The sequence below is a fragment of the Thalassophryne amazonica genome, chromosome 4 (genome assembly GCF_902500255.1).
Source record: "Thalassophryne amazonica chromosome 4, fThaAma1.1, whole genome shotgun sequence".
Classification (NCBI taxonomy): Eukaryota; Metazoa; Chordata; class Actinopteri; order Batrachoidiformes; family Batrachoididae; genus Thalassophryne; species Thalassophryne amazonica.
The window spans coordinates 13213772-13240825 of NC_047106.1; the positions used below are offsets into that span (position 1 = coordinate 13213772).

Consider the following 27054-nt stretch of genomic DNA (forward strand, 5'->3'; position numbering starts at 1 on the left):
CAGGGTCACCTGATCCAGCCCTAACTATAAGCTTTTTCAAAAAAGGAAAGTTTTAAGCCTAATCTTAAAAGTAGAGAGGGTGTCTGTCTCCCTAATCCGAATTGGGAGCTGGTTCCACAGGAGAGGAGCCTGAAAGCTGAAGGCTCTGCCTCCCGTTCTACTCTTACAAACCCTAGGAACTACAAGTAAGCCTGAAGTCTGAGAGGAAATTAGAAAATTAGAGGTCATCCATGTCTTTATGTCTGAAAGACATTCCTGCAGTTTAACTAATTGGTGTGTGTCCTCTGGCTTCATGGATAGATAAAGCTGGGTATCATCTGCGTAACAATGAAAATTTAAGCAATGCTTTCTAATAATACTGCCTAAGGGAAGCATGTATAAAGTGAATAAAATCGGTCCTAGCACAGAACCTTGTGGAACTCCATAATTAACCTTAGTCCGTGAAGAAGACTCCCCATTTACATGAACAAATTGTAATCTATTAGATAAATATGATTCTAACTACTGCAGCGCAGTGCCTTTAATACCTATGGCATGCTCTAATCTCTGTAATAAAATTTTATGGTCAACAGTATCAAAAGCTGCACTGAGGTCTAACAGGACGAGCACAGAGATGAGACCACTGTCTGAGGCCATAAGAAGCTCATTTGTAACCTTCACTAATGCTGTTTCTGTACTATGATGAATTCTGAAACCTGACTGAAACTCTTCAAATAGACCATTGCTCTGCAGATGATCAGTTAGCTGTTTTACAACTACCCTTTCAAGAATTTTTGAGAGAAAAGGAAGGTTGGAGATTGGCCTATAATTAGCTAAGATAGCTGGGTCAAGTGATGGCTTTTTAAGTAATGGTTTAATTACTGCCACCTTAAAAGCCCGTGGTACATAGCCAACTAATAAAGATAGATTGATCATATTTAAGATCAAAGCATTAATTAACGGTAGGGCTTCCTTGAGCAGCCTGGTAGGAATGGGGTCTAATAGACATGTTGATGGTTTGGAGGACGTGACTAATGAAAGTAACTCAGACAGAACAATCGGAGAGAAAGAGTCTAACCAAATACCAGCATCACTGAAAGCAGTCGAACATAAAGATATGTCTTTGGGATGGTTATGAATAATTTTTTCTCTAATAGTTAAAATTTTATTTGCAAAGAAAGTCATGAAGTCATTACTATTTAAAGTTAAAGGAATACTCGGCTCAATAGAGCTCTGACTCTTTGTCAGCCTGGCTACAGTGCTGAAAAGAAACCTGGGGTTGTTCTTATTTTCTTCAATTAGTGATGAATAGTAAGATGTCCTAGCTTTACGGAGGGCTTTTTTTATAGAGCAACAGACTCTTTTTCCAGGCTAAATGAAGATCTTCTAAATTCGTGAGACGTCATTTCCTCTCCAGCTTATGGGTTATCTGCTTTAAGCTGTGAGTTTGTGAGTTATACCACGGAGTCAGGCACTTCTGATTTAAGGCTCTCTTTTTCAGAGGAGCTACAGCATCCAAAGTTGTGCTCAATGAGGATGTAAAGCTATTGACGAGATAATCTATCTCACTCACAGAGTTTAGGTAGCTACTCTGCACTGTGTTGGTATATGGCATTGAAGAACATAACAAAGAAGGAATCATATCCTTAAACCTAGTTACAGCGCTTTCAGAAATACTTCTACTGTAATGAAACTTATTCCCCACTGCTGGGTAGTCCATTAAAGTAAATGTAGATGTTATTAAGAAATGATCAGACAAAAGGGGTTTTCAGGGAATACTGTTAAGTCTTCAATTTCTATGCCATATGTCAGAACAAGATCTAAAGTGTGGCTAAGGTGGTGGGTGGACTCATTTACATTTTGAGCGAAGCCAATTGAGTCTAATAATAGATTAAATGCAGTGTTGAGGCTGTCATTCTCAGCATCTATGTGGATGTTAAAATTTTATCTGAGCTAAGTACTAAGTCAGACAAAAGGTCTGAAAAATCACAGAAACTCACAGTAACGACCAGGTGATGATAGATAATAACAAATAAAACTGGTTTTTGGGACTCCCAATTTGGATGGACAAGACTAAGAGACAAGCTTTCAAATGAATTAAAGCTCTGTCTGGGTTTTTGATTAATTAATAAGCTGGAATGGAAGATTGCTGCTAATCCTCCGCCTCGGCCCGTGCTACGAGCGTTCTGGCAGTTAGTGTGACTCGGGGGTGTTGACTCATTTAAACTAACATATTCATCCTGCTGTACCAGGTTTCTGTAAGGCAGAATAAATCAATATGTTGATCAATTATTATATCATTTACTAACAGGGAGTTAGAAGAGAGAGACCTAATGTTTAATAGACCACATTTAACTGTTTTAGTCGTGTGGTGCAGTTGAAGGTGCTATATTATTTTTTCTTTTTGAATTTTTATGCTTAAATAGATTTTTACTGGTTATTGGTGGTCTGGGAGCAGGCACCGTCTCTACAGGGATGGGGTAATGAGGTGATATATATATATATATATATATGTGTGTGTGTGTGTGTGTGGTGTGTGTGTGTGTGTGTGTGTGTGTGTGTGTGTGTGTGTGTGTGTGTGTGTGTGTGTTGTGTGTGTATTTATTTAGTTATTTATTATATTTATATATATAATTTGTATAATTTCTTATTTCTTTCTTTACTCCTGGTAGCGACAGCTGCTGTTTTCTGCAAACCGTATTTCATGGTCCGATTTTGGAATGGTGGAAGGTGATTGGTTAAAAACGTTCCCTCCTGCCTTCGAGAGAATTCTTTTGAACGGCGAAAGCTGCAGACTCCGCCCACACCGATTCATCGGCCATCAGGACTCTTGAGGAACTGTAATTCTGCAACTTTTATCTGCGATTCCTCTGTACCTTTAGGCTCTGATACCGGTAGGTATCGCTAAAATAATGTGGCACTTCCCGTGAGATTTATTTGCGTGATATCATTAACGTTAAATAAAAGTTTAGCTGTAAGGTCCGTGGCAAGAGAGTGAAGAAGGAAACAAAAAAATTCTTGTCTCTCTGTGGTCTGCTTTTAACGAATGCCAGTCTGTTTTAAAAGTGGATTAGTTCGACAGCTATAATAGTCTCATTGAGAAGGTGAATTATGTTACGTAATGTCTTGTGAAAAATGGGCAGGTTGGCAACAAGTGAGACGAATTTTCCAGAAAGCGACACACCCTCAGAGTGAAGCTACCTTACTAGCGGCTAATGATGAGGCGCAGTTTGCGTAGTTATTAAAGATAGAAAAGCATTCATTAAAGTATACACCTTCAACAAGCGCTGTAGTTGAGATAAAACTCGCTTCTTTATGTTTTATCACTTATTGGTATGGGTCTGGATCAGGCGGCTGTGACGTCAGTGACCACCTCAGATTTTCTTCTAACTTTGGCCACCAAATGAACACACCCAACTTTTCATGCAGTAATCCTAAAGAGGATCTTTGTAGACTGAAAGACTGTAACTGTAAGATTAATTTGCAGCAGAAGGCATATTTTGTCTTGTAAGTGCTGCCTTCGGTAACAGTTTGAACAGTTAACCTATCATGTAGCCTTTTTAAACTTCTGAACTTAACTCTGTCCATCTGGTTTTGCACGTTCTCCTTTGACATTGGTAACAAAGTAGGCTGCCTGCTGTGTTGTTACCTAAGATGTCTTGTAGTCTTCCAAATTGCAGACAGTTAACGGTTAAAATTCCCTTCTCTGATTGTCACACACAAATATGTATGTTTAGTGTTTTGTCCATAATGCAATGCTGGACTGCACAACGTGCAATCTGTTCTGTGCAATAAATATTAAAATCAGAAATATTCTGTCATTGGACCTGAACCATATGGGAATTATGCTACTGTGGCAGATCCTGTAAGCAAGCAAACTGTTTTTTTTGTAAGTGTTAAGAGTGCAAATCTCTGGAATTCTTGAGGTTGGTCATCTGGGCTTTCAACCTCTGGGGCCGGGTTTTGTCAGTGAAAACATCGCTGAACTCGATACAAATGCATGTAATTTGGTCACTTTTCAAAGGGCTCAGGTTTGTCAATAAGTCAATTAATGTACAGTGGTTCATTTTCAGGTCATCTTGGTGTATAAATCCCGCTGTTCCAGGAAATGACACCTTTCAGCTGGCTGACAGAAGCAAGTTAGAGACAAAAGCAAACCAGTTGATTTCAGTGGAACAGCACACAGCCCAAGCAAGTTTTCACGGACCGGCCAGTCACTGAAGTACGAATTCTTTGGATTGGCCATTTTGGCGGGAGTGACGTGGCGCTGACCTCGAGAATACTGGTTTGATAGCACCTTTAAGAACAGGGGCTTCAGTCAGAGTCGGGCACAGAGAGGTCAATCCAATCGAAATTTTACTGATCCTTTGTTGAACAGTTACAGGTCAGTGGATGAACTCAAGACTGTCACTGAGGCATGGGTATGGGTGGGGGGTGTGTGTGATTCTACTTCAGAAATACAACACAAATTGGTCTTCAGCAATAGGAATTAGGATTAAATGCCAATTAGTCTTTGTGTTTGTGTAAGATTTATGTGTATGTATGTTAAACAGGTAGAATACTGTGTGTGGCAAGCGGAGCCCATTTGAAGCTCAAACCATGACTCCAGCATTGAAAATGGCCACATGGTTGAACCCTGTCAGGGCTCAACACAGCCATTTGCCCCCTGGCCCGGCGCCGATTTGGCCCACTTTCGGGCCACTACGGGCCAGTACAATTTATCAAATGATGGCCCGCTTGGGCCACTACAAAAATACGCAAAATTTTATTTATTTTACCATATTTTGCGGCGGCAAAGTCGAATTTCTTCACATCTCTGTGTCATCAAACTTCGATAAGTCCGTCATGTTTGTTTTGGGCTTCTTCTTTGTTTGTTTTGATCTCGCACCACGGTCCACATCTTGTATCTCAGGTTGGGTATTGTTAAGAAATAATTTGATCCACCGATATCAATAGTCTTTTTGCTTAACGATTCCCTTATCGGTCCTTCAGAGCGGCCGTTGTTTTTGAGGGTCTTTTTGTTGTTGATTGCAGTCCATGCAGCGGGTCTGTAATCAACCGCTTCTGCAGAGCGACTACACTTTGAAGTGTGAACCTATGAAGCAATGATTCGATCCGCATGGTTGTTGGACTTTATCTTAATTTTTCCCCAGTAAAACCCTAAAGAGCATATGCCTGTGAGTAATAAATACCCTTTTATGTTAAACCAACCTGTTATGGTCTTCTGAAACAGTTGATAGATATATTTTATAACTTAAAAACAGAACCGACGCTAACGCGTAAGCATGTCTATGGCGTTTTCAATGTTAACGTTAGTATTAGCTGTTGGCATTCCAGCAAGTTTGTGTGCATTTGTTTTCTGTATAATAATTAATGGCTCAGCGCTTGTCGTAAGAGTCAAATGTATTAAAAATTGTAATTTTTTAAAAAAATTATATTTAATAATAATAACACAGCAATAATAGTAATAATAACTCTTCAGAAGCGGCAAGTCTGCTTCTTAACTCCTCTCAAAGGCATTAAAATATGTCAGTCGTGACTGTGAGTCACTTTTGTGCATATTAAAGTCCCTAAGTGGGATCGTGTCTTGTGGCAGTTAAGAAACAAGAATCATCCTCCATTCTGTTGGCACAGCTCTAAATGCTGCCTGGCTCTCTCCTGAGACAGAGTCCGCTCGGAATTAATAACTTACAAACGAATTGCTGCTTTAAATAAAATGACACCTCTTTTCAAAGGCTGTAATACAGACAATAAACTACAATAGACTAAACTTTTTTTCTTCCCAAAATGAGACATCCTGCATTATTTATGAATTAAACTGATGCTGGACGTGCAGCACAGCGAGCTGCAAGAGTTCAGCTCAGGGTATGGAAAGACATTCATGCCAATAATGTCTGAAAGGAAATGCTTTTGACAAAAACTACAGATTTTGTTTATTTCTCTTTATGTTTAGAGATCAAGGAGCCAACATGTAGAGTTTATTTAGGTCCAGAGTTTAAGGATCCAGTGACCAATTTCATATTTATTTACTTTAAGACTCAATAAAATGTTGTTGACATAGAAAACCTTTAAAGCCTACTTTTAGAACATTCACACACGCTTTGCCTCATTGAATGGTATGTTCCATCTTTCACCTCATGAAATATTCGTACCATTGAACTCATAAACATTGATTATTTGTATATTATTTGCAGGATTTCAAGGTGGAATATCATGAACTCTTGCACGCAAAACCATAGGCCAGTGCTCCTACACTGTGGGCCACTAACTTCTAAATTCTACTGGCCCTGTGGGCCAGTGGGGTGAATTGGTTTATGTCGAGCCCTGCCTGTGAATGTGTAATATAGATTTGCTTCTGTGTAAACTTCCTGATCACCACTCCACTTAACCATTGATTAAAAACCAAAATTAATCAAGCATCTTAAGAAGATCCTTTATTGTCATTGTACATACAACCCCTGGCAAAAATTATGGAATCACCAGCCTCGGAGGATGTTCATTCTGTTGTTTAATTTTGTAGAAAAAAGCAGATCACAGACATGACACAAAACTAAAGTCATTTCAAATGGCAACTTTCTGGCTTTAAGAAACACTATAGGAAATCAAGAAAAAGATTGTGGCAGTCAGTAACGGTTACTTTTTTAGACCAAGCAGAGGAAAAAAATATGGACTCACTCAATTCTGAGGAATAAATCACCCTGTAAATTTCCATCCCCAAAACTAACACCTGCATCAAATCACATCTGCTCGTTGACATTAACCCTATGTCATGAAATTGACCCTATGTGTCTTTTTGCAAGGAATGTTTTCACAGTTTTTGTTCTATGGCAGACACATTATCTTCTTGAAAAATGATTTCATCATCCTTAAACATCAGAAAAGTGTCCAAAATATCAACGTAAACTTGTGCATTTATTGATGATGTAATGACAGCCATCTCCCCAGTGCCTCTACCTGAAATGCAGCCCCATATCATCGACTGTGGAAATTTACATGTTGTCTTCAGGCAGTCATCTTTATAAATCTCGTTGGAACGGCACCAAACAAAAGTTCCAGCATCATCACCTTGCCCAATGCAGATTCAAGATTCATCACTGAATATGACTTTCATCCAGTCATCCACAGTCCAACGATTGCTTTTCTTTAGCCCATTGTAACCTTGTTTTTTTCTGTTTAGGTGTTAATGATGGCTTTCGTTTAGCTTTTCTGTATGTAAATCCCATTTCCTTTAGGCGGTTTCTTACAGTTCGGTCACAGACGTTGACTCCAGTTTCCTCCCATTCGTTCATTTGTTTTGTTGTGCATTTTCGATTTTTGAGACAAGTTTTCTGTCTTGACGCTTTGATGTCTTCCTTGGTCTACCAGTATGTTTGCCTTTAACAACCTTCCCATGTTGTTTGTATTTGGTCCAGAGTTTAGACACAGCTGACTGTGAACAACCAACATCTTTTGCAACATTGCGTGATGATTTACCCTCTTTTTAAAAGTTTGATAATCCTCTCCTTTGTTTCAACTGACATCTCTCGTGTTGGAGCCATGATTCATGTCACTTGGTGCAACAGCTCTCCAAGGTGTGATCACTCCTTTTAGATGCAGACTAACAAGCAGATGTGATTTGATGCAGGTGTTAGTTTTGGGGATGAAAATTTACAGGGTGATTCCATAATTTATTCCTCAGAATTGAGTGAGTCCATATTTTTTTTCCTCTGCTTGGTCTAAAAAAGTAACTGTTACTGACTGCCCCAATCTTTTTTTCTTGATTTCTTATAGTGTTTCTTAAAGCCAGAAAGTTGCCATTTGAAATGACTTTAGTTTTGTGTCATGTCTGTGATCTGCTTTTTTTTCTACAAAATTAAACAACTGAATGAACATCCTCCGAGGCCGGTGATTCCATAATTTTTGCCAGGGGTTGTATATACAACAAAATTTGTTCTCTGTATTTAACCCATCCTAATTACAGTTGGACACAATCCAACCACTGGGAGCAGTCTTACTCTTTTATAGGAAAAAAATGGCTCTTAGGTGTTGAGCAGCTGCTGTAAAACTCGTTGCTTCTTTTGCAGCGCTGCACCTCCTAGAGTCTTTGACTCCTTTATGGTTATTGCTGATCACCACTACATGACTGACAGTGGTGCTCTTGTCACTGCGCTAAAAAGGATTTCATGTGGCTTTTTATTTAGGCAGTTGTACTGAGCAATGCGAGGTTTCCTTCTGAGCTCAGATCCCATAGGAAGCTAAGCTAAAGTTAGAAAGATATTGGATCAACAGATGGACTTGAAGCTTGATGGAGGGCACCAAAGTCAGATTGAAAGTCCTCTGCGGATTCTGTTTTCCAAGTGTGTGCAAAGTTCCTGGCACGTAATAGTAGATGAACAGGTTGCAACGTGCAAGTTAATGTCACAAAACCAGCTTCACCCAACAGCAAAGTAAAGTTTTAGTTATGACAAGCCATTGTCATAATTTGGCTGGCTTGTGATTGAGGGTTGATGACAGTCTTCTTATCAGAGGTCTAGGGCAGCAACTAAAAATTATTTTCATAATAGATTCATCTTTTTTTTTTTTTTTTTTTTTCCCCCAATTATTTGTTAGGTCCAAAAAAGGGGAACATTTTCTATCAGTTTTATCCAGAGCCCAACATGAACACCTTCAAATGTCTTTTTACTGCCAGATAGGAGTAAAGCAGCTCAGAATATACATGGGCTGTCCGTAAAGTATCGGTCCTTTTTATTTTTTTCAAAAACCATATGGATTTCATTCATATGTTTTTACGTCAGGCAAGTTTGAACCCTCGTGCGCATGCGTGAGTTTTTCCACGCCTGTCGGTGACGTCATTCGCCTGTGAGCACGCCTTGGGAAGGAGTGGTCCCGCCCCCTCGTCAGAATTTCATTGTCTGGAAATGGCGGCATGAAAAGGACTTTTTTTTTCCATCAGATTTTTTTCAGAAGCTGTTAGAAACTGGCACCTGGAAACCATTCGAAAAATGTATCTGGCTTTCGGTGAAAATTTTGCGGGCTTCACAGAGAATAAGGACTTAACTGTCACTTTAAGGACCCTTTTAAGGACGCTTGGCGCGCCGAGCTGCAACAATGCGGCACAAAACACCGTATCATTTCTAAACGCATAGCTCTGTGGATACGAGACGTCGTGTGCTCTTTCTCCGGTAATCACAAGAGCTGGACGTAAGCCATTTTCCAGCAGATTTCACTTTTAACCAGAGATTTTGTCGTGGAACGCCGCGCGGAGGCTTCGCGCGTCACAACTGATTCGCTTGATGAGCGAGACAAAGAACACCTCCGTTTCAGCGTGTCAGTGGACAAGTTTAGACATGTCTAGCTCTCCACAATTTCCTCCGCGCGGCATTCCACGACAAAATCTCTGGTTAAAAGTGAAATCTGCCGGAAAATGGCTAATGTCCAGCTCTTGTGATTACCGGAGAAAGAGCACACGACGTCTCGTATCCACAGAGCCATCAGCTTAGAAATTATCCAGTGGTTTGTCGCGTCATCGCAGCATGGAGCGTGGTGCGCCAACCATCCTTAAAGGGGTCCTTAAAGCGACAGTTAAGTCCTTATTCTCTGTGAAGCCCGCAAAATTTTCACCGAAAGCCAGATAAATTTTTCGAATGGTTTCCAGGTGCCAGTTTCTAACAGCTTCTGAAAAAAATCTGATGGGAAAAAAAGTCCTTTTCATTCCGCCATTTCCAGACAATGAAATTTCGACGAGGGGGCGAGACCACTCCTTCCCAAGGCGTGCTCACAGGTGAATGACGTCACCGACAGGCGTGGAAAAACTCAGGCATGCGCACGAGGGTTCAAACTTGCCTGACATAAAACATGAATGAAATCCATATAGTTAAAAAAAATAAAATAAAATAAAAAGGACCGATACTTTACGGACAGCCTGCGTAAACCAGAAAATAAAAAGCTGAAATCAAAGAATTTGGATATTAAAAAAACATACAATTAGCCTAATCAGTTATCAGAATTGTTATTTAATTTCATTTCGGTTAACCATTGCAGTTCTACAAAGCTAAAAAATGTTGGACTCATTGAGTTTCCAGTAACTGCACAGATTATGGTGAAATTGGCTCTGAATTGAAGTTCACGCTCAAAAGTTCAGACCGCTAACGCCCATGTTTTGTGATAAGTTTACATATTAACTTTGGTACTGCCATGATTGTGATTTGTATCTGCTAACCTCAGTCTCTCTCATACAGACTTGCTCAACTGTATTTCTGGCCACTGACTCATATTCATGAGAGCACATGCATCTTCCCTCACTGTGTTACATAAGGTAGTTTTATCTGAAGCCATAGAGTTGCATACATCAGACCATTTGGGAGGAACACTGTGTCAAGACCCTTGCTGCCTGTGTAGGTTCTTGCCCTAATCAGTCACATACTATAGGTAGCTGACCACTTAGCTTGGGCACTTATCTCACATTCGTCACTCAGTGTGGTTGACTGGAAGCTGGATTGAGTCTTCTCACATCATGCTCCAGTTTTAAGGTTTCATTGAACAGATGATCCACACATCCAGTGAATGTCCTTCTTAAACACACCCGGCGGTGCTGTTGTCTGATGTTGCCATAACAAAACCAGCCACTGCTGAAGATGTGGGGGCTTAAAAACAGGTGCTGTGGTTCTTCATACTGACACTTTGTTTCCACTTATATATGCAAAGCTCAGATTCTAATAATAGTGTCATTAGCCTGCATGACAAATGTGCATCATGGTCGCCACCCACAGGACTGAAACCGTGTTGGTTACTCACCCGTCGTACACCCAGATTTCCAATTGTCATTAATGGTGATGATTTGTTTTCAGGAACCATGTCCAAGGGACCAGCTATTGGTATTGATCTGGGCACTACCTACTCCTGTGTAGGAGTGTTCCAACATGGCAAAGTGGAGATCATCGCCAATGATCAGGGAAACAGGACCACACCAAGTTACGTTGCCTTCACAGACACTGAGAGGCTGATCGGGGATGCGGCCAAGAATCAAGTGGCTTTGAATCCCAGCAACACAGTATTTGGTATGAAACTAAATTTACTGGCAAAAATAAATAAATAAATAAATGCTGATGTTTGCAGTTGTTAAATGCATCTTTTACTGCTCCTCAGATGCAAAGCGTCTTATTGGACGGCGGTTTGATGACAGTGTGGTCCAGTCAGATATGAAAACCTGGCCCTTTAAAGTTGTGAATGATGCCTCACGCCCCAAAATACAAGTGGAGTACAAGGGTGAGACAAAGACCTTTTACGCAGAGGAGATCTCCTCTATGGTGCTGCTCAAAATGAAGGAGATTGCTGAGGCGTACCTTGGCAAGGTAAACATAAGTGCTAATGACAGTATTAGCCTAAATGTAAGTTATGGGTCCACCCCCCCAACCTCCATTTTATTAGAAGCACAGCTTTAAAAAAATGGTGGGGGTCATCTTACAACTGCAGGTTACTTTTACAGGTCATGTGCACCCAGAAAGTATTCACCGCACTTCATTTTTTCCACTTTTTTTTCAATGTGAAAAGGTTTTTTTTTTTTTTTTTTTTTTTTATGTAGATCTATGCAAATTTATCAAAAACAAAAAAAAAACTAAGTAATTGCCGTCCTTGTCCTTTGCCATGAAGCTCAAAATTGAGCTCAGGTGCATCCTGTTTTCACTGATCATCCTTCAGCTATTTCTACAGGTTAATTGGAGTCCACCTGGGATAAATTCATTTGATTGGACATGATTTGGAAAGGCACACACCTGCCTACGCAGAAGCCCCCACAGTTGACAGTGCATGTCGGAGCACAAACCAAGCATGAAGTCAGGAATTGTCTGTAGACCTCCGAGACAGGATTGTCTTGAGGCACAAATCTTGGGAAGGGTACAGAAACATTGCTGCTGCTTTGAAGGTCCCATTGAGGACAGTGGCCTCCTTCAACTGTAAATGAAAGAAGCTGCCCGCCCTTCTAAACTGAGATCAGGGGAGAAGGGCCTTAGTCAGGGAGGCGACCAAGAACCTGATGGTCACTCTGTCAGTGCATCAGCATTCGTCTGTGGAGAGAAGAGAACCTTCCAGAAGGACAACCATCTCTGCAGCAATCCACCAATAAGGCCTTTATGGTAGAGTGGCCAGACAGAAGCCACTCCTTAGTAAAAAGCACATGGCAGCCCACCTGGAGTTTGCCAAAAGACACCTGAAGGACTCTCAGACCATGAGAAACAAAATTCTCTGGTCTGATGACAAAGATTGAACTCTGGTGTGAATATCAGGTGTCATGTTTGGAGGAAACCAGGCACCATCCCTACAGTGAAGCATGGTGGTGACAGCATCATGCTGTGGGGATGTTTTTCAGCAGCAGGAACTGGGAGTTGAGGGATCTCTTCTCTTTTTTTTTTTTTTTTATTTGTCATTTCTCACATCTTGGCTATTCCCACTTTTTTTATTGGATTTCTTGTAACCACTAGCCAAACTTTCATCCACTGTTGTTCTACTTGCACGTAAATATTGAAGTCTCATGTACTGATTTGCAGCATTAAATTAAATATTAAACCTCTTGAATCTGTGAAAGCAAAATGTAGCACTGGTCATATTTTGGACAGATCCTGTTCCATTGGCAGCATGATTGTGTGGGGTATTGATGCTTGATCTAGGATTTGGTAAGTTCCAGGAAACTAAGCGCAATGTTTATATATTAGGGTAATTGGTGAGCTTGCAGCATTGGTGCAGCAGCGAGGACTGCTGTCTCTCAGTGAGTTGGTTTTATGTTCAACTGCACCCATACCCCTTGTCCTTATAGAACTGTAGTTGGATCAGGAAGGGCTGTAAAGCTTGTGCCAAATCAAAATTGGATCTGCTGTTTTGGTCCAGAATAACGGAAAGTCAAGAACCTATCAAAGCTGGGTTAATTTTGAGTTCAGGCATTCTTCGAATTGACCTGGTGTTGAGGCTGTAACCGGAATGTCAGTGGGGTAGGAGTTGGACTGCAAATATGTAAACCTGCGTTTGATTCCCAGTCGCAACTACATCTGTGTACTTGAACGAGACACTTCGTCTGCATTGTCCCAGTCCAGCCCAGCTGTAAATGGGTACTGACCTTGACTATGGAAGTAATGCATGTTTTGATTTGATTTATTTAGAAATTCCATACATTCATAAACAAAAACATGTTTAAACATATGACTAATAAAAATTCTTGGAATTTGAAGGATAACACAAAGTTACACGGTGCATTTCCATTGTGGTCCTTCCCTAAAACAAACACAATAAGCAACAAGATAAATTCTAAATAAAAAAAAAAAAAAAGAACTTGACTCCCATCCGGGAGGAGTTATAGAATAGGCACTGGTACCAGTGGACCTCGGGGCTGACAGGAACCTGTTCCACCATCCTAGGTTGTTTACAAATTGTCAATGGGCAGTTGCCCAGTTTGAGTGGGCTGTAGAGTTCCAAGTTTGGAGCCTCAAAATATAATTCAGGGTCTATTCCCACAAAAATGAAGCACCATGGGAATAAAACTAAATAAACAACAATCATATTTTTTTAATTCTTAGAATTTGCTCTTTTACAGTGTTCTACATAAAACTGATTATTTTACAGTTGACAGGAATTTGAAGATGTCTCACCTCTTGAAAATTATGATGGACACTGTAAATGTTTTCTAAGTTTGTGGACTGAAAATAAGATGAATTGTTAATAACAAACTGTTAATTGCATCTCTAAGAGGTATTTCCACTTGAACTTCACAGACCGTGAATAATGCTGTTGTGACTGTGCCTGCCTACTTCAATGACTCTCAGCGTCAGGCCACCAAAGATGCAGGAACTATTTCTGGCCTCAATGTCCTTCGAATCATCAACGAGCCAACTGCTGCTGCTATTGCGTATGGCCTGGACAAAAAGGTAAAATCTGTTCACGCTTGTGGCTTTCTATGTATGTAACGTTTTGCATAATTACATATTGCATTAGTGTGTCTGAGGGCCCAGGGCTGAGCATTAGCCCACCCCCTTTTTTAAGAAAGTTGTTTAAATGCCCACCTAAAATAAATTAATTCCATGACCACTGGCATATTGTAAAAAGCAAAAAATTAGTTTTCAATGTTTTTTTTTCTTCTTCCTTTTTTCATCTGACTTGTGATGATGTCATCCATTTGTCCTGTGCTGTTATTGTGAAAGACTCTTGTGCAAGAAACAGTGTTCTGTGACAGTAGCTAGCTTCTACAAGCCCATCACACGGTGAAGTCGCTACTTTCAACTTGTTTATTTTTGTCTGATAAGTCCTTTTTACATCTGCTGTTCCTTGTCAGCTGTCAGCCCCTAGTTTTGCTTTAATATAAATGCTGTGCAAAGTCAGTATTTCATTTCAGTAAATTGTCTGTGTTGTTAACATTGAAAGCCAACTGTGCATGTCACACAAGCGTGTGAGAGCTGCATGTTTATCAATTTTAAAATTTCTGCCAGTGTTTTACACGAGATATCAGTCTGTTTTGACAGTGCACTTTAGATGTTGTAAAAAAAACAATTTACAACAATCATACGTATGTTTATACAGTGCTGCCGTAAATGGGCGTGAATTGCTGTAAAGCGGTCAAACTAATAAAAAAAAAAAAAAAAAAACCTGGCTTTTTAATTGCGTCAAGCCAAACAAAATGAGTCAGTATCTGCAGAAAGATGATAGAAAGTGACAAAACTGGTGATCTGGGTGCCGGGAACATTGACAGAAAAACAGACATCAGGTAGCCGTCGGACTGCACATTGTGAGGTTCAGGTGAGTTGCTCTGCTTTTTTTTTTTTCTTCAGTAAGTTGGTGTTTAAAAAAACATGTCACATACTATTTAACGTTCTAGTTAGCAAGTCTGCACACATGCAATAATTATTACTGGTCGCTGATGCATTTTATTGCTTATTATTAGTGATGGAAAAGCCGAAGCCTTTTGAACCACTGAATCAATATGAAACAATTGTTGAAATGGTTCAGTGTTGTTGATGGCGTTTGATACAATTAAATGTGGCGACATCTGCTGGCCGATCTTTAACATAGCACTTGCATGCAACAAAACAGTTGGGCACTGTCACGTATCTTAAATAATAAAGGTTCTATGTGCATCTTGAAATTTTTGACTACATTTTCGTTTAGACATTAATAATATGCTTGTTATAATGTGATTGTGCCATCATAAAATACTGTATGTAATACAGTAAAATGCTGTGTGGCCTGGTCACAAATCTTTTTTGTTGTTTTTGCTATGCTAGACATCAGCTGACAAGGAACACATTTAATAAATGACAAAAGGATAGGGGGAAAAAACAGACTGGTTATTAATTTTGGCAGTTTGTGCAAACGCACATATCTGCTTCAGGTAGTTTTTCACAGAGTGTATAGACGTGTTCAGTTGGATGTTAATGATCTTGATTATAATTGGGGGGGAAAGGGGTTTGGGGGAGCAGCATAAATATTTATAATTTCTGGTTTTATTTACATGTTATGCTAATATTTGTACACAATTAATGTGTATTGTCATCGGGGTGAATTCTAACAAACGCTGTGTCTTTATGTAATATTTCATTGTCTAGTAACATCAAGAATGCATGTTTAAATTACAGGTTGGCTCTGAAAGACACGTTCTGATCTTTGATCTGGGTGGTGGCACTTTTGATGTGTCCATCTTGACTATTGAAGATGGCATCTTTGAGGTCAAGTCCACAGCAGGTGATACACACTTGGGCGGTGAAGACTTTGATAACCGCATGGTCAACCACTTCATTGCAGAGTTCAAACGCAAATACAAGAAAGACATCAGCAGCAACAAGAGGGCGGTGCGTCGCTTGCGCACAGCTTGTGAGAGGGCCAAGCGCACCTTGTCATCAAGCACTCAAGCCAGCATTGAGATTGACTCGCTGTTTGAGGGCATAGATTTCTACACCTCCATCACCAGGGCCCGATTTGAGGAGCTGAATGCAGATCTGTTCCGTGGAACCCTGGAACCTGTGGAAAAAGCTCTGCAGGACTCCAAGATGGACAAGGGCCAAATCCATGACATTGTGTTGGTGGGAGGCTCCACTCGTATTCCCAAGATCCAGAAGTTGCTGCAGGACTTCTTCAACGGGAAAGAGCTCAATAAGAGTATTAACCCTGATGAAGCCGTGGCCTATGGTGCTGGTATGATTCCCATAGTAACTAATTTAGGAATGTCTGTGCAGAGGTTTTAATCTGACAGATTAAAATCCAGATTCTAATCCACCTGTTTGTGTTGCAGCTGTGCAGGCAGCCATCTTGTCAGGAGACAAATCTGAAAATGTTCAGGATCTGCTGCTGCTGGATGTCACCCCCTTGTCCTTGGGCATTGAGACTGCTGGAGGAGTCATGACTGCACTGATCAAAAGGAACACTACCATCCCCACAAAGCAGACCCAGACTTTCACCACCTATTCAGACAATCAGCCTGGTGTGCTCATTCAGGTTTGACACCAAAGTTTTTACCTTTATCAAAGAAGTTCTTTGTTGACAATTTTTTTTCATAATGTGGCAGAAAGGTTGAGTCTGACATTTGTTTTAGAAGCTGTTCAATTTTGGGGCAATTCTGCAGAAGATGGTTTTAAAAAGTTTATGTAAATACAAACAGTTTTCTTCTAACTTGGAAACATTGGCAGTGTTTGGGGAATATATACTATTCAGGTTTTGAGCAGATTGAGGACTTGTTTAATTTAATGAAATTTTATGAAAGTGTTGGGTTCTGACAATTCATGTTGGTGAAACTTGAGAAAGTTTGGTCTAAAAATGAAAACAAGACAAAGGCACAAGTCTGTCTTTTATTTATTTATTTATTTATATATATATATATATATATATATATATATAATATATATATAATGTCACTAACGATTATTTTTATTGTTGATTTAGTTGGCGATTATTTTTTCTATTAATCAAACAATTACTTTCTTTTCTTGCTAAAAATGCATCAAGCTGCTGTGCACATTAGAATTGACCTTTTAAGTCCACTTAATGGACCTTAATCCAAATACTTATGATAAATTCAGATAAACAAAACACACATTTAACTTAAAAATGTAAAATATAATGTTTGAGGAATGGAAAGAGGACAGCAGATGAGAACAGCAAAAGCAACAGCGTAAAGATTTAACATAGGACGAACTGGACAAGATTGAAGACGGGAAAAAAGAAGAACAGTTCTGGCCTTGGGGGCAGCTGAGATTAAACAACGAGAAGCCGTGCATTATACGATTTGAATGCACTTTGCGGAGTAACACCACTCCGCTTCGCGTTGTGGTGTTTTAGACTCCGTGTTGTGCATTCAAACCGTATAATGCACTGCTTCTCGTTGTTTAATCCTTACATATATCAATACACGATAACTGTTGGGTAGCTAAACATGCTAGATTACCTTGTGTTGTTTGGGGTGGATTCGGCTGCCCCGGGATGTTTGCGTTTTAGGTGCTCATGCATGACTGTAGTGCTGCCATGATACGCTAGCACGACTTTGCACAGTCTGCATGTAAGTGACTTGGCGGCTTTGTTTTCTGTGAAATGCTCCCATGCTTTGGATTGTTTCGGTCTTGCTCTAAATTTCTCTGTTAACTCCGCAGCAGAGTCTTTGCGTAGGAAAAAAAAAAAAAATCACTTGGCTACCGTATCCGCTTCTCCCTTGAGGAAACGCGCGTGCACACACACACACCCCAAGTTCCTGTTGCAGTTAGCACTTCCACAAAACATGTCGCTGGACCAAAATGATAGTTTTTGAATTTTTTTGCCCAGGATACAGAAGTATCGACACTAATCATTGTTCCCCTCTTTGGTCTGGTTGATTGTGAAATAATCTGAAATCTTAATTTTTGGGTTGACCTGCAGGTGTATGAAGGTGAAAGAGCCATGACCAGGGACAACAACCTTTTGGGGAAGTTTGAGCTAGTTGGAATCCCCCCTGCTCCTCGAGGTGTTCCTCAGATTGAGGTGACCTTTGATATTGACGCCAACGGCATCATGAATGTGTCTGCAGTTGACAAGAGCACAGGCAAAGAAAACAAGATTACGATCACCAACGACAAAGGTAAGTACAGAGGCGAGGTTGATACGGTAATCAGCCATTCATCAGTGTGCAGTAATGTGATCTAATATGATGCAAAATAGTTTTTGGGCAACTGTGGAATCCTGATGCTAATAACCATAAACTTCATTCCAGCACTAGGCTGAAATCTTTGACAGTGAATCCTGGGAGGTGTTACAGTTATCCTGGGTGTGTACAGTTGGTATCACAGCTGTGTTTGAGCCACAGCACCTCTAAATCCATTCAGTCATACTATAGTTTACTTGTAGTCCACTCTGGCTCAGTGGAACGTAATGGCAGAGGCAGGGGGTGTTAAGAATTTCCTCATGTGCAATTTGATAGTTGTCTTTGTTTTATTGGAGGGGGGGGAACTTGATTTTTACAGTGTTGCATTTCAGGACGCCTGAGCAAGGAGGACATTGAGCGTATGGTTCAGGAAGCGGAGCAGTACAAGGCCGAGGACGACATTCAGAGGGAGAAGATAGCTGCCAAGAATGGCCTGGAGTCCTACGCCTTCACCATGAAGTCAACTGTGGAGGATGAGAAACTGAAGGACAAGATCAGCGATGATGACAAAAAGAAAATTCTGGATAAGTGTAATGAGGTCATCTCCTGGCTGGATAAGAACCAGGTACAGGGATTAAAGTTCATTCACTGTGGTTAAACTAAAAACACAGTTGCAGACGCAGTAACATGAAATACTAACAGCTCCCCCCCCCCCCCCCCCCCCCCCCCCCCCAGAATGCCTAAAATCTCCTTCTGATGATGGCATGACGTAAAATATACTCATAAAACCTTATTAGCTCTCAGTCAGGTTGCACTTTCCACATACATACACAAATTCTTGATTCCTACCCAGAGACTGCAAACCAGGGGCGAATCCAGACAAAAAGGTGTTATGGGGGGGTGCCCTCCACAACACCCCTTGATTAAAAGTCTACTTCTGGAAGATATTTTTCATACTACTATATATAATAACAATTATGGATTATGATAATTTTAACAACTAAAATGTTTAAATCAATATTACTCTCGGCCTAAAGTTTTACTATAGTTCTGGACTTTTCAGCACAACTAAAGTGGGATGTGAAGCCGTATCTTTTTTTTTTTCTTTTTCTTTTTTTTTTTTTTTAAGCTCAGGCATTACTGGGTCTGTTTTGGGCTTTAGCTTTAAAATCAGGTTGGTTAAGATGAGGGAAGCCAAAAATATGAAAATGATTGCGGCTGTTGTGGTTAGTAATTTGATAAAACAAACATGTAGGTTGTGATATCAGTTTTGGTTCAAGGCAAAGAAAAAGTGAAAGTGTGCAAATGAAAATTCAATTACAGCACACATTAAGCGGTACAACTAAATTGAGGAGGATCACGGTTAGAAAGTCATCAAAAACCCTCTAGAATGCATCCTTGGACATCAAAACCCCCAAAATTTCTGGAGGTCTTCAGCGGCCCCCCAGACCCTCTGCTGACAAAAGTGTACTTTCGCCAAAAAAAAAAAAAAAAAGACCTAAAAAGACTGACTAAAAAGATTAATCCAGGTTTTGAGTATATTTCTTATTGTTACATGGGAAATAAGGTACCAGTAGATTCTCACAAATCCAACAAGACCAAGCATTCATGATATGCACACTCTCAAGGCTATGAAATTGGGCTGTTAGTGTTAAAAAAAAAAAAAAGTAGAAAAGGGGGTGTTCACAATAATAGTAGCATCTGCTGTTGACGCTACAAACTCAAAACTATTATGTTCAAACTGCTTTTTTAGCAATCCTGTGAATCACTAAACTAGTATTTAGGTGTATAACCACAGTTTTTCATGATTTCTTCACATCTGTGAGGCATTAATTTTGTTGGTTTGGAACCAAGATTTTGCTTGTTTTCTAGTGTGCTTGGGGTCATTGTCTTGTTGAAACACTCATTTCAAGGGCATGTCCTCTTCAGCATAAGGCAACATGACCTCTTCAAGTATTTTGACATATCCAAACTGATCCATGATACCTGGTATGCGATATATAGGCCCAACACCATAGTAGGAGAAACATGCCCATATCATGATGCTTGCACCACCATGCTTCACTGTCTTCACTGTGAACTGTGGCTTGAATTCAGAGTTTGGGGGTCGTCTCACAAACTGTCTGCGGCCCTTGGACCCAAAAAGAACAATTTTATTCTCATCAGTCCACAAAATATTCCTCAATTTAATTTAATTAGTTTATAATGCGCCAAATCACAGCAAAAGCCATCTCAAGATGCCTTACATAAAACAAGTCAACATAAAATTGAATAAATAATTAAAAATGAATAAAAAATTCAAATACATAAATAAAAACAGAAGTAAAAGAATAAAACAAACTATCCATAAGAAAGAGAATAAAAATAGGTTTTGAGTCTTGACTTAAAAATGTCCACAGACTCAGACTGCCTTTCTCTTTAGGCCAGTTGATGTGTTCTTTGGCAAATAGTAACTTCTTCTGCCCATCTTTTATTTAACAGAGGGACTTTGCGGGGGATTCTTGCAAATAAATTAGCTTCACACAGGCGTCTTCTAACTGTCACAGCACTTACAGGTAACTCCAGACTGTCTTTGATCATCCTGGAGCTGATCAGTGGGTGAGCCATTGCCATTCTGGTTATTCTATCAATTTTGATGGTTCTTTTCCATTTTCTTCTACACGTCTCTTTTTTTTGTCCCCCCCCCCTCCCCATTTTAAAGCATTGGAGATCATTGTAGATGAACAGCCTATAATTTTTTGCACCTGCGTATAAGTTTTCCCCTCTCCGATCAACTTTTTAATCAAACTACGCTGTTTTTCTGAACAATGTCTTGAACGTCCCATTTTCCTCAGACTTTCAAAGAGAAAAGCACGTTCAACAGGTGCTGGCTTCATCCTTAAATAGGGGACACCTGATTCACACCTGTTTGTTCCACAAAATTGACAAACTCACTGACTGAATGCCACACTACTATTATTGTGAACACCCCCTTTTCTATTTTTTTTTTTTTTTTTTTTTTTCTTTCTACTGCTATATCTTGAATGCTTGGTCTTGTTGGATTTGTGAGAATCTACTGAATCTACTGGTACCTTGTTTCCCATGTAACAATAAGAAATATACTCAAAACCTGGATTAATCTTTTTAGTCACATAGCACTACTATTATTGTGAACACTACTGTATATGCATGACCAGTCATTTATTATCACCAACCACGGGCACGTCAGTGCTGAATGAACATGCAGCGCATCCAGAAAATATTCACAGCACTTTGTCCACATTTTGTTTCAGCCTTATTCCAAAGCCAAAGTGGATGAAATTCATTTTCCCTCAAAATTCTACTCACACTATTTAATCTTTTTTTTTTTTTTTTTTTTTTTTTTTGCAAATTTACTAAAAATAAAAAATCACGTGTACATAAGTATTCACACCCTTTGCTCAATACTTTGTTGATGCACCTTTGGCAGCAATTACAGCCTCAAGTCTTCTTGAATATGATGCCACAAGCTTGGTGCACCTATCTTTGGACAGTTTGGTCCATTCCTCTTTGCAGCTCCTCTTAAGCTCCATCACGTTGGATGGGGCGTGTCGGTGTACAGACATTTTCAGATCTCTCCAGAGATGTTCAGATTCAGGTCTGGGCCACTCAAGGACATTCACAGAGTTGTCCTGAAGCCACTCCTTTAATATCTTGGTTGTGTGTTTAGGGTCATTGTCCAGCTAAAAAGTGAACCGTCGCCCCAGTCTGAGGTCAAGAGCCCTCTGGAGCAGGTTTTCATCCAGGATGTCTCTGTACATTGCTGGATTAATTTTTCCCTCAATCCTGACTAGTCTCCCAGTTCCTGCTGCTGAAAAACATCCCCACAGCATGATGCTGTCACCACCATGCTTCACTGTAGGGATGGTGCCTGGTTTCCTCCAAACATGATGCCTGGCATTCACACCAGAGAGTTCAATCTTTGTGTCAACAGACCAGAGAATTTTGTTTCTCCTTGTCTCCTTGTCTGAAAGTCCTTCAGGTGTCTTTTGGCAAAATCCAGGTGTTCTGCCATGTGGTTTTTGCTTAGGAGTGGCTTCCATCTGGCTACTCTACCATACAGGCCTGATTGGTGGATTGCTGCAGAGATGGTTGTCCTTCTGGAAGGTTCTCCTCCCTCCACAGAGGAATGCTAGGGCTCTGACAGAGTGACCATCACGTTCTTGGTCACCTCCCTGACTAAGGTCCTTTTCCCCCGATTGCTCAGTTTAGACGGGCTGCCAACTCTAGGTAGAGTCCTGGTGGATCTGAACTTTTCCATTTACGGATGTTGGAGGCTACTGTGCTCATTGGGACCTTCAAAGCAGCAGAAATGTTTCTGTACCCTTCCCCAGATTTGTGCCTCAAGACAATCCTGTCTTTGAGGTCTACAGACAATTCCTTTGACTTCATGCTTGGTTTTTGCTCTGACATACACTGTCAACTGTGGGACCTTATGTATAGACAGGTGTGTCTTTTCAAATCATGTCCAATCAGCTGATTTTACTCCAGGTGGACTTTTTTGTTTTTCAAACCGTGTGCAGATCTGGCACCTTGAGGCAGGCTAGTATTAACAAAATGGAGCTTGCTGCCTGCTCTGTAATTTATAGGTTTCACACACATTCCTGGGTGTGGTGAACCAAAGACAACCACTTTACATCTGTCATGTAGCATCTAGCTAGATCAGCTTACCTTACGATACTAAAATAGTTTGAACCATTTGAAGTGTGATTCTTTCCTGGATGGTGACGATTAATTCAAGACATGATGAAATAAAAGCATGGATGAGCATTTCCAGCTCAGCTTCAGACACAATGTTTCTAAGGCGGGCAGTGTTCCTTAAATGGAAGAAGCAAGATTGCACAAAAGCTTGGTCAAATGCAACACCCTAATTTATGACTGCTGAGTGAACAGAAGAGGACAGAGAGCAAAGGTTCTTAATCACTGAGGGAACAAACTCAGGGTCACAAACAAGAACTGCAGTTGGGTGTGAATACTTGCGTACATGTGATTTTTAATAAATTTACAGAAATCTCAAACTTTTTTCACATTGTCATTATGGGGTATTGTAGAATTTTGAGGGGGAAAAATAAATTGTATCCATTTTAGAATAAGACTAACAAAAAATGGGGGGGGGGAAGCTAAGTGCTGTGAATACTTTCTGGCTGCACTGTATTCTGAATATAAAGTAACAATTTACAACCTCCTCCCCTCTCACCTTTTGTGGAGGGGGTTATATTTTAGACTCAAGGAAGACCTTTTTAAATTCAGATTAATATATAGATCACGGCTCACGGATGCACTGAGGCAATCAGTTTGTCACACCTGACCGCTGTGTCATCGCAAATCAAACCTGGAGAACACACATTGTGCTATGTAGAACATCCACCCCTCTACAAGCCACAGTGATGCACATGTTGGTAGGTCCTCATGTCATTATTTAAAAAAAAAAAATATATATATATATATATATATATATATATATATAACGCAACTCAACTTTGGAATGCGTCCAGCAGCCAGGCTGCCCCATGTCAAAATATCAGTCTGATCCCGTGATCGGCCAGCTGGCGAGCCATATGTCACATCTACCACACAAGTTATATTCCACATGACAGTGTCCTTCCACATGCCAAGCAGCCAGAGACAGCTGGACATGCAGATCCTCCGTGTGGCTGACTGACATGTTCATGATGCGAGCGCATGGACGCCTTGCATCCGTGCAGGTCAGGCTGCTGCTTGGCCACCAGCCTGGAGCAGCCTGACCTTCGCTGGCCTGACCTCCTGTCACTGTGTACACGAGGTAGAGATGTTTCTAGTTCATTTCATTCATATTGTTTCATTTAATTCGTTGTTTACTTCCATGGGCACGGTTCATGAACAAAAAGGAACAGGAGGATGATAATTCTTGTATTCTCTGCTCCTTCTAACAAAAATTTTTATATTAACAGACAAAAAGAAATGCATTTCTTCCCTCAATTCCAACACAAACACTGTCCCAGCATCAATTAAACATTATTACCAGTTACATGATTGTCTTACATTTATACGGTACATTCATTGTTCTTCTCATGTTCTATAGTCTCATTATTTTGTCCTTATACATTTTTTGATTCATAAACATTTGTGCAACATTTAATTGCTTCTGTGCTGCTGTGAGAGCACAAGTCAGCGCGGCTGCGGTATCACACCTGTCACCGTGGTCGCATTGTGCTCATGCACAAATCAGTCACCACGGGATCCGCCCACATTCTTGTTGTTGCACAGCATCCGTTCACGGCTGTCTGACCGTCTGTCCCTCCTGAATGCCTCTTGATCTTGGCCATTCCCCCCCCCCCCCCCTTGGCCTGATTCTGCTTCATTCGTGCTGTGTGTGAAGGGCCTTTAAATATTTAGGGTGCACAAAGAAGTTGATGTACGTCATTGCATAGAAGAGTGAATTGATTATATGAATCTAATGCGTTAATGTATGATTTGTGACACGTACAAGCCACCTTCTTCCTGTTTTTCAGTCAGCCGAAAAGGACGAGTTTGAGCATCAGCAGAAGGAGTTGGAGAAGGTGTGCAACCCCATCATGACAAAGCTGTACCAGGGTGCAGGGGGGGTGCCAGGGGGGATGCCAGGTGGCTTCCCAGGAGCAGGTGGTGCTCCAGGAGGAGGATCGTCTTCTGGCCCCACCATCGAGGAGGTTGATTAGACGACAAGCTACCAAGACAAACACAAACTGGTCTAGTTTTGCTTTCCTGAGACCAGTGAGTCTGAAGAATATCATCTTACCACAGATTTACTGTTTTCTCAGTTATTAACCAGCTGCTTTGGGATTGTTGCCAGAATTTTTCTATGTTCAGCCAAAGGATCCTCTTTTTGAAAGGGGTCTTTGTCTGTACGAGGTGTTTGGTTAAACCAGTTCATGTTTGTGTCATGTCTGTTCCCCTGGTTGCGGTCTTGCACGTTGCACTGGGCTTTGCAGAAATTCCTCACTCTAGAACTCCTTGTGGCACGGCACCATTGGAACAGTTTAACATTGTTAGCATTAGCTGTGTCATTAGCAGGAGTACATTTGCTGTGCTTAGCCTTTTATAACAAACTGAATGGCTGCATTTGACAGCTGACATTCCTCATGTAGCCTCGCTTCAGTCATTTTTACTTTGACCTGAGCAAGAAGCCGATTTTGTTGAAGCACAATTCTGGAAATTTAGAGGTGATGGGATATTAGCATTAGTTTCTCCACTATGACCCCGTCACTGGGCCACTCGCTCATTGTTCAATAAATGACTTTTCCATACTGTTGCAGAGTGCCACTTGCAGTAACGGAGACAAATACGTTTTGAGTCGCTTTATCGACAATGCTGCAGGCTTCAATAAAAACGTTGGCTTTGTCCTTGTGCTTTCACTGTTTAATTGTAATTTTTTAGCCTGATTTTGAACATTGGGAGCAACAATGCAAATCCACATTAGGGTTTCTCGGCCCAGTGTGGCGTGTTGGGACACTGTGGGTCAGTGGGAGTGGCCTGACTTACCCCTTTAATCTCAACTGCGTGTACCTATATTACACCTGGATATAAAATTACTGTCTGCATTTTCCAGAGTGAGAAATTTAAATCCACAGCACCACAAATATGTGAGCAAAGAAAAAAGGTTTTTAAATGTTTGTATTTACACCCTGGAAAAATGATTGGGAAAGATAAATCCATCAGAATATTGATTATATGTGTTCTTTTTGTGTTTTCTTCAGTTAGTAAAGTTTCAGTGCAGATTCCTGGGAATTACCAGATTTGTCATTTATTTTTATTAAACATTTTCAAAGCCCGACTCCAGTGTTGGGCAGACTCCAGTGAATTTAAAAAATGTGTATGTGGTACAAAGTCGCATGTATAGGTGGATATCAGATTCCATGGCCTATGAAAATGTTTAGCCAATAGAATCCAGATCCTAGGCTGTCAAAAAACAGTTATTGGGGGGAAAACTTAAGTTTAAAATGCTGTTTTTACAAATCCAAGATGGCTGCTATGGTGACTTCCAGGAAAATGGAATCTATTTTCTGATAGGCCATTGCATGTGTTCTACAGAAACGTGTTTACTGATTTCCACGAAATTACAAACAAACCTAACTGGCCACTGTTCTGCATACACGTTGCACAGTGTGTCAGTTGAATCCAAAAGAATGTTAACGTAATAAGGACATGCCAAAAATGTTGGATTCTGTCTAATTGGAAAGGTGTGGGTGGTACCAGGGGTAGAGTGCCTTGATTGGAGAGTTGTCAACTCAGAACATGGTGTGGTTTGGGGTCTAACTGCACTGAACTACTGAATGGACCTTTTATGTTTTCAACATTTTTTTTTTTTTTTAATCATTTAACCACCTACAGCAACACATCCAGGTACAGGTGTTATCAAAATAGATATAAAAATAGTTAAGCTATCAAATTTACAATTTGATGGTTTAATTTACAGCCTGATTTTATGCTTCTGCAGCTCTGTAACTCCGTGTCATGCATTGATGTGCATGACAGTTTTAAAGTTCTCTGGATTATGATTTATTCTGGACTAATTTGACCCTCAAGCTTTTCTTTCTACAATCACCTCCAAATCAAAGGTAAGATGTACAATTTACACTTTTACCGACTTCGTGCTGTAAATGTGATGCAGACTTTTCTGATCCATTTGTAATCTGCGTGTGCACTACATAATATGATGGCAGACGAAAGATCGAAAGCAGAGAAGTGTCAAAACAGCCTTTGTCTGATTTAACAGGCGCACATCAGGCTGCAGGTCCGAGTCTGAACACCGTTTGAAAAAAACGGTTGGATTTTAATCACAGAAATGACTATCCCACTTTCCACAAATTGGCAAGTGTCAGAGCTGAACTTTAAGTTGTATCTCTGTTAGTGTGCACATCCCGACTGCTCTGAGTTTTTAGTGGAAATACATTGTGAGCAGACGGGACATTTTATCCAGTGTGACTGAAAAATCCATTATGTATGGTGTTAATTACATGGAAAACGGTACAAGAACTCGA

General features: G+C 40.4%; 1 protein-coding gene across 2 annotated transcripts; it reads left to right on the forward strand.

Moving 5' to 3' along the window:
- Positions 1–2749: 2749 nt before the first annotated feature.
- On the forward strand, positions 2750–24846 carry hspa8b (heat shock protein family A (Hsp70) member 8b). Of its 2 annotated transcripts, none has more exons than XM_034169108.1 (9): positions 2750–2873; positions 10806–11015; positions 11104–11309; positions 13716–13868; positions 15570–16125; positions 16223–16425; positions 17836–18034; positions 18430–18662; positions 24547–24846. In XM_034169108.1, exons 2-9 carry the CDS (start codon positions 10811–10813, stop codon positions 24730–24732), a joined length of 1941 nt encoding a protein of 646 aa, XP_034024999.1. In that variant the 5' UTR covers positions 2750–2873; positions 10806–10810; the 3' UTR covers positions 24733–24846. The 2 variants fall into 2 exon arrangements, with proteins under 2 accessions (XP_034024999.1, XP_034025000.1); XM_034169109.1 differs by having other exon boundaries at positions 15570–16120; positions 16218–16425.
- Positions 24847–27054: the final 2208 nt, after the last annotated feature.